Raw genomic sequence first — 17,487 nt, 5'->3', positions numbered from 1 at the left:
GGGTGAGGGGAAGGTAGAGGTCGGGTGAGGGGAAAGTGGAGGTTGGGTGAGGGGAAGGTAGAGGTCGGGTGAGGGGAAAGTGGAGGCCGGGTGAGGGGAAAGTGGAGGTTGGGTGAGGGGAAGGTAGAGGTCGGGTGAGGGGAAAGTGGAGGTTGGGTGAGGGGAAGGTAGAGGTCGGGTGAGGGGAAAGTGGAGGTCGGGTGAGGGGAAGGTAGAGGTTGGGTGAGGGGAAAGTGGAGGCCGGGTGAGGTGAAAGTGGAGGCCGGGTGAGGGGAAAGTGGAGGTTGGGTGAGGGGAAGGTAGAGGTCGGGTGAGGGGAAAGTGGAGGTTGGGTGAGGGGAAGGTAGAGGTCGGGTGAGGGGAAAGTGGAGGTCGGGTGAGGGGAAGGTAGAGGTCGGGTGAGGGGAAAGTGGAGGTCGGGTGAGGGGAAGGTAAAGGTCGGGTGAGGGGAAAGTGGAGGCCGGGTGAGGTGAAAGTGGAGGCCGGGTGAGGGGAAAGTGGAGGTTGGGTGAGGGGAAGGTAGAGGTCGGGGGTGGGGAAAGTGGAGGTTGGGTGAGGGGAAGGTAGAGGTCGGGTGAGGGGAAAGTGGAGGTCGGGTGAGGGGAAAGTGGAGGTCGGGTGAGGGGAAAGTGGAGGTCGGGTGAGGGGAAGGTAGAGGTTGGGTGAGGGGAAAGTGGAGGCCGGGTGAGGTGAAAGTGGAGGCCGGGTGAGGGGAAAGTGGAGGTTGGGTGAGGGGAAGGTAGAGGTCGGGTGAGGGGAAAGTGGAGGTTGGGTGAGGGGAAGGTAGAGGTCGGGTGAGGGGAAAGTGGAGGTCGGGTGAGGGGAAGGTAGAGGTCGGGTGAGGGGAAAGTGGAGGTCGGGTGAGGGGAAGGTAAAGGTCGGGTGAGGGGAAAGTGGAGGTTGGGTGAGGGGAAGGTAGAGGTCGGGTGAGGGGAAAGTGGAGGTCGGGTGAGGGGAAGGTAAAGGTCGGGTGAGGGGAAAGTGGAGGTTGTGTGAGGGGAAGGTAGAGGTCGGGTGAGGGGAAAGTGGAGGTTGGGTGAGGGGAAGGTAGAGGTCGGGTGAGGGGAAAGTGGAGGTTGGGTGAGGGGAAGGTAGAGGTCGGGTGAGGGGAAAGTGGAGGTTGGGTGAGGGGAAGGTAGAGGTCGGGTGAGGGGAAAGTGGAGGTTGGGTGAGGGGAAGGTAGAGGTCGGGTGAGGGGAAAGTGGAGGTTGGGTGAGGGGAAGGTAGAGGTCGGGTGAGGGGAAAGTGGAGGTTGGGTGAGGGGAAGGTAGAGGTCGGGTGAGGGGAAAGTGGAGGTTGGGTGAGGGGAAGGTAGAGGTCGGGTGAGGGGAAAGTGGAGGTTGGGTGAGGGGAAGGTAGAGGTCGGGTGAGGGGAAAGTGGAGGTTGGGTGAGGGGAAGGTAGAGGTCGGGTGAGGGGGGTAAAAGGGAAAGTGGAATCATTATACGATGGATCAATAACTCTCTCTCTCTCTCTCTCTCTCTCTCTCTCTCTCTCTCTCTCTCTCTCTCTCTCACTATCGCACTCTCTTTCATCTCCTCTGACCTTCGAATATGTTTCACAATATTAATTACTTTCCAACGTTGACCTTTAATTATCATTTCTTGACCTTTTATTAAGTGTAATTTATGCTTTTTGTTGATAATTCTGAGTGTAGCATGAGAGGTCAACCTGACCTCTACCTTGGTTATAACATAGAGAGGTCAACCTGACCTCTACCTTGGTTATAACATAGAGGTCAACCTGACCTCTACCTTGGTTATAACATAGAGAGGTCAACCTGGCCTCTACCTTGGTTATAACATAGAGAGGTCAACCTGGCCTCTACCTTGGTTATAACATAGAGAGGTCAACCTGACCTCTACCTTGGTTATAACATAGAGAGGTCAACCTGACCTCTACCTTGGTTATAACATAGAGAGGTCAACCTGGCCTCTACCTTGGTTATAACATAGAGAGGTCAACCTGGCCTCTACCTTGGTTATAACATAGAGAGGTCAACCTGGCCTCTACCTTGGTTATAAAATAGAGAGGTCAACCTGACTTCTACCTTGGTTATAACATAGATAGGTCAACCTGGCCTCTACCTTGGTTATAACATTGAGAGGTCAACCTGGCCTCTACCTTGGTTATAACAGAGGTCAACCTGGCCTCTACCTTGGTTATAACATAGAGAGGTCAACCTGGCCTCTACCTTGGTTATAACAGAGAGGTCAACCTGGTCTCTACCTTGGTTATAACATAGAGGTCAACCTGGCCTCTACCTTGGTTATAACATAGAGAGGTCAACCTGACCTCTACCTTGGTTATAACATAGAGAGGTCAACCTGGCTTCTACCTTGGTTATAACATAGAGAGGTCAACCTGGCCTCTACCTTGGTTATAACATAGAGAGGTCAACCTGGCCTCTACCTTGGTTATAATATAGAGAGGTCAAACTGGCCTCTACCTTGGTTATAACATAGAGAGGTCAACCTGGCCTCTACCTTGGTTATAACATAGAGAGGTCAACCTGGTCTCTACCTTGGTTATAACATAGAGAGGTCAACCTGGCCTCTACCTTGGTTATAACATAGAGAGGTCAACCTGGCCTGTACCTTGGTTATAACATAGAGAGGTCAACCTGGCCTCTACCTTGGTTATAACATAGAGAGATCAACCTGGCCTCTACCTTGGTTATAAGATAGGTCACTTTATTAAACAGTAAGTCTGTGGTGGGACCTTCCTAAGGGTGACCTCCTGTGATGGACTGTTGGTCCAGGCGGTCAGTAGTCCATTCCACATCTTGTCGGTGTGGTGATATATCGATAAGATGTGGAAAAAGACATGTACACTTCAGTGACTTCTTGCCCTCGTACGTCGCTCTGCCTGCGGCCAGCAGTAACAGCCTAGTTGATCAGATCCTTATCCACCAGGAGGCCCGGTCACAGACCGGGCCGCGGGGGCGTTGACCCCCGAAACCCTTTCCAGGTATACTCGTTTGTTAGTTATCTGTGTTTTAGGACTGAAGAAGATACTCGTGGTGAAATGTTTCCTGTAATAATTATCCTGAGCTACACATAAGTGGTGGCCCGGGGGTCTGGTGGCCCGGGGGTCTGGTGGCCCTGGGGTCTGGTGGCCCGGGGGTCTGGTGGCCCGGGGGTTCGATTCCCAGCGTGTGGAAACATTTCCACGCGTTTCTTTACACCTGTTGTCCTGCTCACCTAGCAGCATATAGGTACCTGGGTGTGGGTCGCATCCTGGGGGACAAGGTTAAGGACTCCAGTGGAAATAAGTTAGTCCTCAATGACGCACAGACTTTCTTGGGTTATCCTGGGTGGCTAACCCTCCGGGGTTAAAAATCCAAAGAAAATGTTATCTTAAGTGCCCTGTGTTCCTTGGATTACATCTGGTTGTCTATCATTCCCCGGGCCTTGTGACCCCCCCCCCTTCCCCTTGGATTTAGCACTTCCTTATGAAGATTATTGTAATTTAATGGATCATTACAAAGTGGTATCATGCAGGAGACGTGGAAACTCGCTACTGTGATGCCTAATTATAAGTAAAGGATATAGGTGTTTAGCCTCTAATTACCTACCCATCAGCCTGACCACAGCAGTGGGAAGGTAATAACAGTGGTTATAATTTGAAGTCACATACATGGAAATTATTTGATTAACGATTCAACACAGATACAGAATAGGTCGCTATTGCCTAAGGAATTTATTGACTTTTTACTAAGTTGTTTGACGAGGTTATATGGCAGCACAGAATGATTGTTTCCTAACCTAACCATATATGACCCCACAAACACCTTTGTGAGTTTAGCCATTGTGTCTGCCAAGTGTAAATACATTTATTTAAAAGAACGTAAACTGATGTGGCAGCCAGTAGTTTAATTATTTCAATAAATGATGAAAAAGTCACTCACATGAAAGTTTTTAGAATAAATAGCTAATCATGTTGCAGTATATAAAGTGCAACACAGTGCTGTCATTGGTAAGGCCACATTTTGATTATGCGGTACAGTTCTGGTTTCCATATTAGATAACAAATAAATTCTTTGGTTTACACACACAGAAGGATGACAAAGTTAATCCCATGTGTCAAAAATCTTGAGTACGATGACAGGTTAAAACAATCAACTTATGCTCTCTAGTGAGACGTAGTACTAAATATTTGTGTGATACTGCATTTGCAATAGAGTTGTGCATGAGTGAAAAAGCTGAATACTTTGGTCAGCTTTAATATGGTCACAATTAGTACGTAAGTGGGAATGAGTGGTTGAAGGGCCTCTTTAGCAGTGACCAGATCTATGGTCTATTATTCAGATATTCCTCTGTCCAACAGACATCTTCCTCAGTATCACGAGTCGTTACTTTCTTTGTCGTTTTCATGTGGAATTCTATCAAGAACTATACTAAAGTTCATATAAACAAAGTCATTGTGTTTATTATGGTCCGCTGCCTCGTGAAACCTTGTTGACACTCCAACACATAATTTTCGAGTGATTAATAATTGTATCATGTAACTGATTCCAGTAATTTGAGCACCGTGGTCAAGGTTGATTAGCATATAATTAAAAGCTGATGACCTATCTCCCATTATATAATTAGTATAATGTGGATTATTTTCCACATCTCCCGCGTGATACCCATTAACAATGACATTCTCAAGAGGCCATGACATTGAATGGTTTACTAGGTTCCTGTTTGCATTCCTTAAGAACTTTCAGAACAGTCCGTCTGGTCTCGTTGACGTGATTCTTTTAAGAACTATATGTGAGAACCATGTGTGAGAACCATGTCTTAAATGACTTGTGATCTTCATGGAAGTCTGCTCTTCAATCTTCTATAATTATGAATTTCTAAAATTTTAATTGTATCTTCTTGTGAAATTCGGACAATAAATCATTTCATACTCATTAACTTTTCATTGTGTGTAAGCTGTCTCGAGTTAGATTTAGGTTGACCAGTCATTCCTGGCTGCCTTACGTGCGACTAGCAGTAACAGCCTGGTTGATCAGGCCCTGATGCACCTCGAGGCCTGGACAAGGACTGGGCCACAGGGGGGGGTGTTGACCCCCCGGAACACCCTCCAGGTATACCTCAAATTTCACTCAGGTTGCTTACCAATGATGACAGTGAAATGTGTTCTGTTTTTTCGTATGTTTTTATACATAAAATAATAGCATTCGGTGAGAGTTATCCATACAGTGTTGTTTATCTGATAATGATTATGATGAAAAAACATCAGTGGAACACTAAATAATTATTACATTACGAGAACACCCGCAGTGTGCTGATATTATTCTAAATGATAGTTTCATCGTGGGAACATTCGCAGTGACTGGTTTAGGGCTTCAAATAATAATAATAATAATAATAATAATAATAATAATAATAATCCTTTTTTCCACTAACAATCTCCTACACAGGGTTTGCGCATGGCTGTGTTGATCGGGTCATGTGGAACAATGATTGGGTCGTGGGTGAAGGTGGGCTCAGTGTCCACTGACAGGTTCTGGGTGACCTTCCTGGGTCAGTGTATCACAGCTGTGTCACAGATCTTCATCCTGGGCATCCCCCCGAGGCTGGCCGCCGTCTGGTTCGGCCACGACCAGGTATCAACGGCATGTGCCATCGGCGTCTTCGGTAACCAGGTAAGAGTGTCTTGTCGGTACCAAACAGTGATTTATTCTAACTAGTTCATACAAAATAACCTCGCTGTTTGAAACATCGAAAGCAATTTTAATATCGAGAAGTTTAGTGTACTTGTGCCTTTTTGTGTATAGTTGAAAATGTTGTGACGCATGACTCACGAAATCGTAATAACACGATGGCAGACAGGTCGAGTCCCACACTGTGATTTGTTGCGACAGTTTTATACCCTTTTGCTATGTGTTTTATTCTCTGAGGTAGCCTTTGAAGTTGTAGCCTCTCAAATATTTTACACAGGTAGCTAGTCAGTGAGACGGGGTGAAAAAAAAAAAGATGTTGGCTAGGTTAAGTTATCAGTATAATAATGGTATTGATCCACGAATAGTGTACCTCGTATACATTGTATAATTTTAACAGTGGGTTGCCAGGTACACGCCTGATTGGTTTAATGATATCATAGGTGATACTATCCTCCGCAGGGGTGGTCCTGACCCCTGGTGAGGGGTCGCATCTGGTTCATGGTAAAGTATATAAGGTATCTTATTTATCATGTTTAACATGAATTGAAAAAATTATATCTATCATAGACGTTTCTAAATTCTCCCTAATGTTAGGTGGTAATTGTTATGGCCAGAGAGGTACGTAAGGGTGGTAGTGATAGCCTAACATAGACTAAGCAGGTATTTGTTATCCTAAGGTTATAAAATAAAGACAATAGGTCATTACTAGCTAGCCTAGCTAATGAACTTAAGGTGATCAAGTTGCAAAATACTTTTTTTTTCAGTTTTTTGCGCATACTTAAGAAACTCTTGGTGCCGGGTCCATGTAGTCAAGGTCTCCCAGTATTTCCGGGCTTAGGACAAGTTACTAATACCATCAGACATTTTGTTTACATTTATGTGTATTGCACAAGGGAATGCCACTTGGGGTTCCTGCTGCTACCCACCATCGTGTTTATATATATGTGATATTGTGTTTTGCAGCTGGGAGTAGCACTGGGGTTCCTGCTGCCACCAGCCATCGTGCCAGACGTTGATGACATGGATGTAATTGGATACTGGCTCTCCGTCATGTTCTATGGTATCGCTGGGCTCACCACTGCTCTCTTCGTTGCCATCATTTTCAGTGAGTAGTAATATTTCAAAGAATGATCATAGACACTCACATATTGTGTGTTTTATTCTCACTGAGTTGTATCATAACATACAGCAGGCTTCATCAGTATCATACAAACAGAGGTGTGAGATACGTTCAAAACAAGAGATGCCAAGCCAATGATGATGCTTTTCAAATAATTTGTTCTCTCTAGGCTGGAATATTATTGTACATTAACATCTCCGTTCAAAGCAGGTGAAATTGCAGATCTAGAGAGTGTACAGAGAACCTTTATTGCATATATAAGTTCTGTCAAGCACCTCAACTACTGGGAACGCTTGGAAGCACTTGACTTGTACTCACTGGAACGCAGGCGAGAGAGATGTATCATAATCTACACTTGGAAAATCCTAGAAGCAATGGTCCCGAATCTTCTCACAAAAATCACTCCCTACGAAAGTAAAAGACTGGGCAGGCTGTGCAGAATGCCTCAATGAAAAGTAGGGGCGCCATTGGTACACTAAGAGAAAACATCATAAGTGTCCGGGGCCCAAGACGTTCAACAGCCTCCCACCAGCCATGTGGAGAATTACCAATAGGCCCCTGGCTACCTTCAAGAGGGAGCTGGACAGATACTTAAAGTCGGTGCCGGATCAGCCGGGTTGTGGTTCGTATGTTGGACTACGTGCGGCCAGCAGTAATAGCCTGGTTGATCAGGCCCTAATCCACCGGGAGGCCTGGTCATGGACAGGGCAGCGGGGGCGTTGATCCCCGGAATACCCTCCAGGTAGACTCCAGATAGTGATGAAGAAGTAGTAGAGGTCACAGCGTGGATGGGGATTGTTTGGTGTGTATGTAAATTCAAGTTGTTTGTCCCATAGCTTTGGTGAAGCTAGTACAAAGGCTCGAGGTGCAGCAGTCGAAGACATCATCACAGGTAGGTGGGACCAACTGGTAGCAGTAGGTCATGCTCATGAGGTGGGCCAGATGTTAGTGGATTTGTAGAAGATATCATCTGTATTAAGATGCTATGGAGTTGTTGAATCACACACACACACACCTGACGATACTGGAGGATAGGAGGGATAGACATGATAACGACTTATAGAACACTGATATATATATATATATATATATATATATATATATATATATATATATATATATATATATATATATATATATATATATATATATATATATATATATGAGAGAGAGAGAGAGACGGAGTGTTCGCAGTCAGCAAGATTCGAAGCCACTACAGGGTACTGGCAAGGTTCCCCAAGTGACGCTCTGCACCACTCGGCTGGGCAGCCTGCCTTACAAGCAATATATATATATATATATATATGTATATATATATATATATATATATATATATATATATATATATATATATATATATATATATATATATATATATATATATATATATATATATATAGGGTATGGTTTACATATTTACATATAATTTGTAAAGTATACATTCACATACAAGTAAGGCGTCAGTGAGCTAGTAACTAGTGCTGACATTGAGAATGGACAACGAGAATATCCTTAAGAACCTCAGAGAAGGTGAAGTATTTACACAGTTCCAGATACCTCATTCCACCAGGCTTTAAAAGTCACTGACAACTGGAGACTGAAAGGTGAAGGTCGAATGCTTCCTCTTTTACAGCTCACATGTGGAATAGGAAGAGTTGGGAGGCTCACCTGTGGTAATTGCATTATGTGTCACGGGTGACAGAGTTCCATCCTAATTCTGGCAGTCGCAGTGTCACATATTTAGTGGACGTTTTATGCTGCCCACAAGTGACTTTCTGATGGGAGCAGATCATAGTACCTGACACTATTCCTCGCAGGTCTTTGGGTATCTTTGTTTCTCTGTACCACAGCTTCTTCAGCAGGCTGGGTTTAACAGTGGAAAAAGAGATAGCCAGTTCTAACTCTACCTCCGGTTTGTCACCAGCAGAGCCAGTTTCTTTATCAGGATCTTCGTGATAGCTGATTCCTCAGTGGGAAGGTATCCAGACAAATGAGATACGAAAGCCTTTCTTTTGAGCACTACTTAAATAATTTGTTATGTCTTATGGTATTCTTGGTGTTTGTTTTTTAGGTAGGACTCAAGTGCTGGAAGTAACCGAGTGATTGGAGCAACCGAAGACCGCTCTTTTTCTTGTATATAGAGGCGGGAAAGGAGACAGAGAACAAAGGTAGGGGGGAAGAAAGGAAGAAAAGGAGACGGAAGAGATGGGGGGAGTGAAGGAAGTAGATAGAGGAGACAATGAAGGAGGAAGGTCCAACACTGACCATTGCACTGTGGGAGGTAACGAAGTGTTCCTGCTGCTGCTGCTGTAGTTAGTGTCAATGGTCGGCTCACCACAACACCACCCCCTTATCTCAGCCCCTTACCCCTTATCTAAGTCCTTCGCCCTATACCACGTTTTATATTTTTTATTTAGTTAAATTGTGTACATCATTAGTCTGATGCTACCCAATTTTATATGATACATAGTGGGAACAAAAGTTTATCTTATCTGTCAGCTAAGGCAACTTGAAAGGTTTCATTCCAGCAGAGCTGGAGTTACTATCACTTGGGAATTACCATCTCTCATATCCCACCCCACACGGGGGAAATTAAATTTTTGTGTCATTATTGCTGTTATTATTATTATTCATAGGAGAGCGCTAAACCCGTAGGAGTCATACAACGCCTGGGGGAATAGGAAGCATTCATGTTTGATGCAAGGAAGGGGAGTACAGGTTCAGTCCTTAGATCAAGAGACCCCTTACCGGCATCAAGGAACCTCCCCTGAAAGGATTGTTATGACATGCAGACCCTTCTAAGGGGGGAGGAGGTGCCTGGAGGCTGGTGAAAGGCACTTGGTTCAAGGAATTTCAGATACCCTTAAATTTAATTACCTATTACTAAAGTGCTGTGCGTCCCATGCGAGTATAGCGCTTCCCATGACTATAATAATAATTATAATAATAATAAATTTCCTGAATGAAGGTTATCTTATCTGCACTGGTTGGGGAGTCGCGACCTGTCGCTGCTTCAGCGTCTCCATGAGGGGGAGGAGGGGGTGGATCGCGACCTGTCGCTGCTTCAGCGTCTCCATGAGGGGGGAGGAGGGGGTGGATCGCGACCTGTCGCTGCTTCAGCGTCTCCATGAGGGGGAGGAGGGGGTGGATCGCGACCTGTCGCTGCTTCAGCGTCTCCATGAGGGGGAGGAGGGGGTGGATCGCGACCTGTTGCTGCTTCAGCATCTCCATGAGGGGGAGGAGGGGGGTGGGATAGCGACCTGTCGCTGCTTCAGCATCTCCATGAGGGGGGTGGATCGCGACCTGTCGCTGCTTCAGCATCTCCATGAGGGGGGAGGAGGGGGTGGATCGCGACCTGTCGCTACTTCAGCGTCTCCATGAGGGGGAGAAGGGGGTGGATCGCGACCTGTCGTTGCTTCAGCATCTCCATGAGGGGGGAGGAGGGGGGGGTGGATCGCGACCTGTCGCTGCTTCAGCGTCTCCATGAGGGGGAGGGAGGGGGTGGATCGCGACCTGTCGCTGCTTCAGCGTCTCCATGAGGGGGAGGAGGGGGTGGATCGCGACCTGTCGCTGCTTCAGCATCTCCATGAGGGGGAGGAGGGGGTGGATCGCGACCTGTCGCTGCTTCAGCGTCTCCATGAGGGGGGGAGGGGGGGGATCGCGACCTGTCGCTGCTTCAGCGTCTCCATGAGGAGGAGGGGGAGGGGAGGATCGCGACCTGTCGCTGTCACCATATGCGGATCTCAGAGACTATCTAGATTTTGCTTATCTTCCATTATTTTCTTGGGTTGATGTACGTGTAACTTAAGTCAGGTTTAAGGTTGTGGCTGGGAAGTGGATGGGTTGGTGCGAGGATTCTGTTTTGACTTGAAACCTGGTGAGACCTTGATATATACTTATTCAATATATTCTTACTCTCAATATCTGTAATCTTCTCAGTATGACCCTAGTAGGTTTAGCGCTTTGTTTTTATTATAATAATACTGTAATCTTCTCATATGATAATCATTCCATTGTGGTCCGCCTTAGGTTAGTAATCAAAATTGTAATTCCTCTCTACCAAACCTATTAAAAACCATATACCATAAACTAATAGAATATTCAGTTCTCTGGTATTCATTGTAAACTCACCTAATGACCATATGTACAAATTTACTGCACTGTTATTGCCTTATTAATCTTAAGTTAGTCCTAAGTTCGCCCTCAGTGCTCTGCATATAAAGGGGCTTTTGGCATATACACCCAATTGTTATACTCCATTGTACAAACATGTTTCATGCTTCATAAAATAAAATTCTTATTCTTGATAAGTCACACATTTCTAATTACCAGCATGGGTGTTTAATAACTTGTTTCTTTTTTATAAAGATATTTCTCTCTCTCTCTCTCTCTCTCTCTCTCTCTCTCTCTCTCTCTCTCTCTCTCTCTCTCTCTCTCTCTCTCTCTCTCTCTCTCTCTCTCTCTCTCTCTCTCTCTCTCTCTCTCTCTCTCTCTCTCTCTCTCTCTCTCTCTCTCTCTATTTATATCAATATCTAATAATCTTGACATATTTATGTGCTGTTGGCATCGTGTAGAGGAAAATTGCCTTGCTTGACTTCCACTTACTTTAGCATCTTCCATCAACGTGGCTGCTGCTTACTCACCATCCTCATCATGTTGGCACTGTGCCTCAGAGTGATCACTGTCGCACTTTCATTCCTCCACTCTCCCTCTCTCTCTTCTTTATCTCCATCCTGCCCTCCCTCCCACTCTTCTCTATCTCATTCATTTCCTCTGCTTTGAGTCACATTTGTCCTTGCCCATTATGGTTTTATTTGCATTTTAGTATTTGATTTCATCACATTGTGTGTACTTCTGTGCCTTGACCTGGTTTTTCTTCCTCATTTACTTGCTTTATCGCAGTCTTCTGTGCCACCTGTATATTGTATGCCTTCAAATGGGCATACACACAGTTGCACACTCCGGCTGAAATTAATATATTAGTAAATTCTGAACCTGTAGGGGTCATGCTTTATCTAGTTGAAATGAGATATGAACACGATATACAGAACATTAAGGTATCGCTCTATTTATTATTATTATTAATAATTTTAGGGAATTGCCAAACTTGTAAGTTTCGTGCAGCACTTGGTGTACAGTAAGTATTTAGATTCGGTTCAATAAAGGGACGATAGGTCCAATTCATTGGATCAAGAGCCCCACATCAGCATCAGAGAACCTCCTTTGGGAGGCCCTTCCAGCACTACCTGCTTCAATTTCTTATATCAAGAGCCCTTCAATGATATCAATGCACCTCGGAAGAAAACGTTGAAAGTAGCTTAAGAGCAGAGTCCCTTCAAGAAAGGTGCCTTGATGCTGGTGAAAGCCTCTTGACCCAGTGAATTAGAACCAAATTCTGTAAACTCAGCATTGTAATCCTTATAGAGAATAAACTTTGAATTGAATTTAATTTTTCAGATCAAACCAAAGTGTCTTTTATATCCCAGGCGTTGTATGATCCTCACAAGTTCGGCGCTTTTCCATAAATAAATTAAAAATAATTAAAGAGGTGGGGGCCAGGAGTATGGACTCTACTTCCACCACAAACATAAATCAGCTAGTACAGAGCTCCCACTGTAAGATAACACGGATCGACCCCCCACAAACATAAATCAGCTAGTACAGAGCTCCCACTGTAAGATAACATGGATCGACCCCCCACAAACATAAATCAGCTAGTACAGAGCTCCCACTGCAAGATAACATGGATCGACCCCCCACAAACATAAATCAGCTAGTACAGAGCTCCCACTGTAAGATAACATGGATCGACCCCCCACAAACATAAATCAGCTAGTACAGAGCTCCCACTGTAAGATAACATGGATCGACCCCCCACAAACATAGATCAGCTAGTACAGAGCTCCCACTGCAAGATAACATGGATCGACCCCCCACAAACATAAATCAGCTAGTACAGAGCTCCTACTGTAAGATAACATGGATCGACCCCCCACAAATATAAATCAGTTAGTACAGAGCTCCCACTGTAAGAAAACATGGATCGACCCCCCACAAACATAAATCAGCTAGTACAGAGCTCCCACTGTAAGATAACATGGATCGACCCCCCACAAACATAAATCAGCTAGTACAGAGCTCCTACTGTAAGATAACATGGATCGACCCCCCACAAATATAAATCAGTTAGTACAGAGCTCCCACTGTAAGAAAACATGGATCGACCCCCCACAAACATAAATCAGCTAGTACAGAGCTCCCACTGTAAGATAACATGGATCGACCCCCCACAAACATAAATCAGCTAGTACAGAGCTCCTACTGTAAGATAACATGGATCGACCCCCCACAAATATAACTCAGCTCCCACTGTAAGAAAACATGGATCGACCCCCCACAAACATAAATCAGCTAGTACAGAGTTCCCACTGTAAGATAACATGGATCGACCCCCCACAAACATAAATCAGCTAGTACAGAGCTCCCACTGCAAGATAACATGGATCGACCCCCCACAAACATAAATCAGCTAGTACAGAGCTCCTACTGTAAGATAACATGGATCGACCCCCCACAAATATAAATCAGCTAGTACAGAGCTCCCACTGTAAGAAAACATGGATCGACCCCCCACAAACATAAATCAGCTAGTACAGAGCTCCCACCCAGAGTAAGATCACAGGGCACCGCATAATGCCTGCCTCATCACCCCAGCATCCGGGTTGTTAACTCTCACGGTAACATCCATCATGTTAATTCCCTCACATCCATCACGTTAACTCTCTTACTCTGGACATCTTCCTACTCTCATTGCAACACCTGACTCACCCCCCCCCCACCTCTATATTATACCAGTCACAAAAACTGATGTAATCTCTGCACATAGAAGAACAAATTTCGTAAAGTATAAGAGCAGGTTTTATCCTTGTATTTATATATTCCTTCGTGTGGTAAACATCATTCATACAAACATTTGCTATTACCTCTTTCCATGAATATAATAATGAACAGCAATGACTTGCCTTTTAATGTTACATATTTGTATTTTATGGTGCTGCTGAGGGGCTCTTGATATCAGGTATTATAGCTTCTTTCCCTCTTTCATGAATCAAACTTTATCTCCCATTCTCTAGTTAATCTCTTCCCTGCAAATATAACTAAATATACTTCTGTTGATGCACTACCCAAGAAAGATAATAGTAATAGTAATAATAATTTTTATTTCTACAAGTACATGTACAAGGTACACAGTATCTCCATATTCCATACAGAGATACTGATCAATGCACAAAAAGAAAAAGAATAGCACAGAGTGGGCATAAGTTTCTTAATTCAGTTAAGTATCAGCACTGAATGCCAGTCAGAAGAAGCATTTATTGCATAAAAGCTAATATACAAATTTCTTCAATGAAAATGGCAAATTGACACCTACACAGCCCAAAAATAATTCAAATCTTTCACTAAATAATATACACCAGCTTTGAAATTTGAAGCCAGTCAGAAGAGGCACTCTCTAGTTATCTCACAGATACCAATATTGCAAAATACACAAGCACTCTTAAGTGTGAAGCCACTCAAAAAGTTCCATTCTCGCATTATTAATATTGAACGTTTGAAGTCAAAGGCTTCAAAGCTTCAAGCCACTGCTTGGAAACCAAAGCCAGGTGTTGGAAAATATAACATAAATATGGCCTTTGAAGTGTTTACATTCATAGAGGACTAACAGACATGTGGGTCTGCACTCGTGCCCTCCTTTCACTCTGAAGTATTACACAAATGTGGAGACCTCACTGACTCGTATTTCCATAATTCTCGGGAATATAACATAAAGACTAGTGTACTGCTGATTTTAAGGTGGTTGAACTTTTCCCCTATTTACAGTCCATCGGCATTGAAAATTTGAGGTCAATTGCATGAAACATTTCTAAGTTATAAGTGAAAACTTTGGAGTAATAACAGAAAATTCAGGCAGCCACTATAAGGTATCCCTTCGAGGATACCTCATACTTTTTAATGTGTTGCAATTTTGTTCAAAAAATTGATGATGGCTCCATTTTATGTCACTATAGGAGGTGGCAGCATAACATGTCATCATGACGTGTCATCATGACATGCCATCATGACATGCCATAACCTTTCTCTTAAAATCTTTTACAACAAATTTAGTATAGAAGATGGAACTCCACAGGCAGCTGCTTTATACCAATGACAACACCCAATATGTGACACTGATTTTCCTCATTGTTAAAAGCCCCATTTTCTTCCAGTATTTCAACATATCACTATTATAAATTAATCATGTTAAGGACTGAACTCTTATTTGTCACACAGCTCCTTTTTATTATTATTATCACACTGGCCGATTCCCACCAAGGCAGGGTGGCCCGAAAAATAAAAACTTTCACCATCATTCACTCCATCACTGTCTTGCCAGAAGGGTGCTTTACACTACAGTTTTTAAACTGCAACATTAACACCCCTCCTTCAGAGTGCAGGCACTGTACTTCCCATCTCCAGGACTCAAGTCCGGCCTGCCGGTTTCCCTGAATCCCTTCATAAATGTTACTTTGCTCACACTCCAACAGCACGTCAAGTATTAAAAACCATTTGTCTCCATTCACTCCTATCAAACACGCTCAGAGAAGCTTTTTTTATTTATTATTTTTTCTATAACAAATTTTCATATATGTACCCTAAATTATTACAGTGGACCCCCGGTTAACGATTTTAATCCGTGCAAGAGGGCTCATCGTTATGCGAAATAATCGTTATGCGAATTAATTTTCCCCATAAGAAATAATGGAAATAAAATTAATCCGTGCAAGACGCCCAAAAGTATGAAAAAAAATTTTTTTTACCACATGAAATGTTAATTTTAATACACACAAACTGAAAAAGGCATGCACAATTACATGACACTTACTTTTATTGAAGATCTGGTGATGATTGATGGGATGGGAGGAGGGGAGAGCATTATCTTCTTACTGTTTAGAAGGGGAATCCCCTTCCATTAGGACTTGAGGTAGCAAGTCCTTTTCTGGGGTTACTTCCCTTCTTCTTTTAATGCCACTAGGACCAGCTTCAGAGTCACTGGACCTCTGTCGCACAACAAATCTGTCCATAGAGCTCTGTACCTCCCGTTTCTTCAAGACTTTCCTAAAATGGGCCATAACATTGTCATTGAAATAGTCACCAGCACGGCTTGCAACAGCTGTGTCAGGGTGATTTTCATCTATAAAGGTTTGCAGTTCAAACCACTCTGCACACATTTCCTTAATCTTTGAAGTAGGCACAATGGATTCCACAACTGGCATAGGCTTCTCAGGGTTAGCCCCAAACCCTTCAAAATCTTTCTTAATTTCCATACTAATTCTCACCCTTTTTACCACAGGGTTGGCACTAGAAGCTTTCTTGGGGCCCATGGTCACTTATTTTCCAGAAACACCACCGAAAACACTGTAATAATACGAAATATTCCGAGTGTATGCTTGGATGTTACCGCGGAGGCTGGCTGGTAAACAATGGGACGGCCGGCACATGTGAGGGCACATTGGACGCGTCTCGGACGAAAATCGGTATGCGGGTTTTTAATCGGTATGCGGGGCAAAAATTTTGCGATAAAAGTAATCGTTATGCGGAAAAATCGCTATGCGATGCCATCGTTATGCGGGGGTCCACTGTATAATCAAAACTAAGCTCTAAACCAACAGGGTTCATATAACCTAAAGCCTTGCTACATACGGCCTCTCCTTAATTAGCGACTTACTTATTTACTGACGACTTGGACTTACGACAGGCTCTCTGACCAGTATGCATACCTAAATACACTAATGTATATTAAAGCTGATTTCCTTTATTCTATTTATTACAATGTACAGTACACTACTGTATAAACATTTAAAAATACTATACTAAAAATGTTATAAATGGTGCAACAGTGACATTAAAAAATATCAAAGATGGTTGACACAAACCCACTACCATTATAGTATGTTCCTTGCTTAGCAACAAATCGTTTACCAACGAGGTCTTAGGAACACAGCTCCATTGTTAAGTAAGGAGAAGCTGTATAGTCTTTTTTTTTTCCCCTGCCTTGATGGTGGCTAATGACGCTTGGCCCATGGCATTGGAGCTACCCTTCTCATCCTCGATTTAAATTTAATAGTAAACACAGTAAAGTCAGAAGCAGCTACAGAGAGAAGCTCTGTTCCACAAGGTCGTTAAGTGAGGAGAGGCTGTATATTGTTTGATGGAATATTTGCAACTATAGTGTTATTATATCCTTCACAGTATTCAAAGAGAAACCCCCTACTCCTCCAAGCACAGCTGCTCTCATTCAAGAAGAGGCAGGATCCTACTTTCAAGGTGTTCTCAGGTAAATCTGGAATATTTTTTTGTTTTTCCAGCAGAAGTCATGCCCATGTAAACATAGATTACTAAAGTCACTTCTGGATAGGTGGTAAACAACAACCGACAAAAACAAAATGTATTTGCTACAGGCACTGTTTGTGCATTATTACATATTCATGAAAAATAACCTGTAGGGTTCATACAGTTCTTGGGAATGAAAATAAAATTGGGATTGATTCAAGGAAGGAGAGGGGTAACTTCAGTCCCTCCCTTGGATCAAGAGCTATTCACAAGCACCAAGTCACCCTTTTTAAAGGGTCTCTGTGAAGTGAACATCATTTCCAGACATTTTGTAGAAG

At 43.6% G+C, this 17,487-nt stretch overlaps 2 protein-coding genes across 4 annotated transcripts in view; one reads left to right on the top strand and one right to left on the bottom strand.

The window, feature by feature from the left end:
• Positions 1-17,487, bottom strand: part of LOC128699444 (matrix metalloproteinase-25) — a 516,333-nt gene that overhangs the window by 351,344 nt on the left and 147,502 nt on the right. The gene's annotated exons all lie outside the window — the stretch shown is intronic.
• HisT (Histamine transporter) overlaps positions 1-17,487 on the top strand; it is a 77,990-nt gene that overhangs the window by 52,549 nt on the left and 7,954 nt on the right. For all 3 annotated transcript variants that reach the window (XM_053792196.2, XM_053792198.2, XM_053792197.2), the window contains exons 3-5: positions 5,416-5,640; positions 6,622-6,763; positions 17,069-17,153. In XM_053792196.2, coding sequence (XP_053648171.1) covers positions 5,416-5,640; positions 6,622-6,763; positions 17,069-17,153 — 452 coding nt within the window. The remainder of the gene's footprint in view (positions 1-5,415; positions 5,641-6,621; positions 6,764-17,068; positions 17,154-17,487) is intronic.

The sequence above is a fragment of the Cherax quadricarinatus genome, chromosome 61, assembly GCF_038502225.1.
Source record: "Cherax quadricarinatus isolate ZL_2023a chromosome 61, ASM3850222v1, whole genome shotgun sequence".
NCBI lineage: Eukaryota > Metazoa > Arthropoda > Malacostraca > Decapoda > Parastacidae > Cherax > Cherax quadricarinatus.
This window is presented reverse-complemented; position numbering and strand designations above follow the sequence as displayed.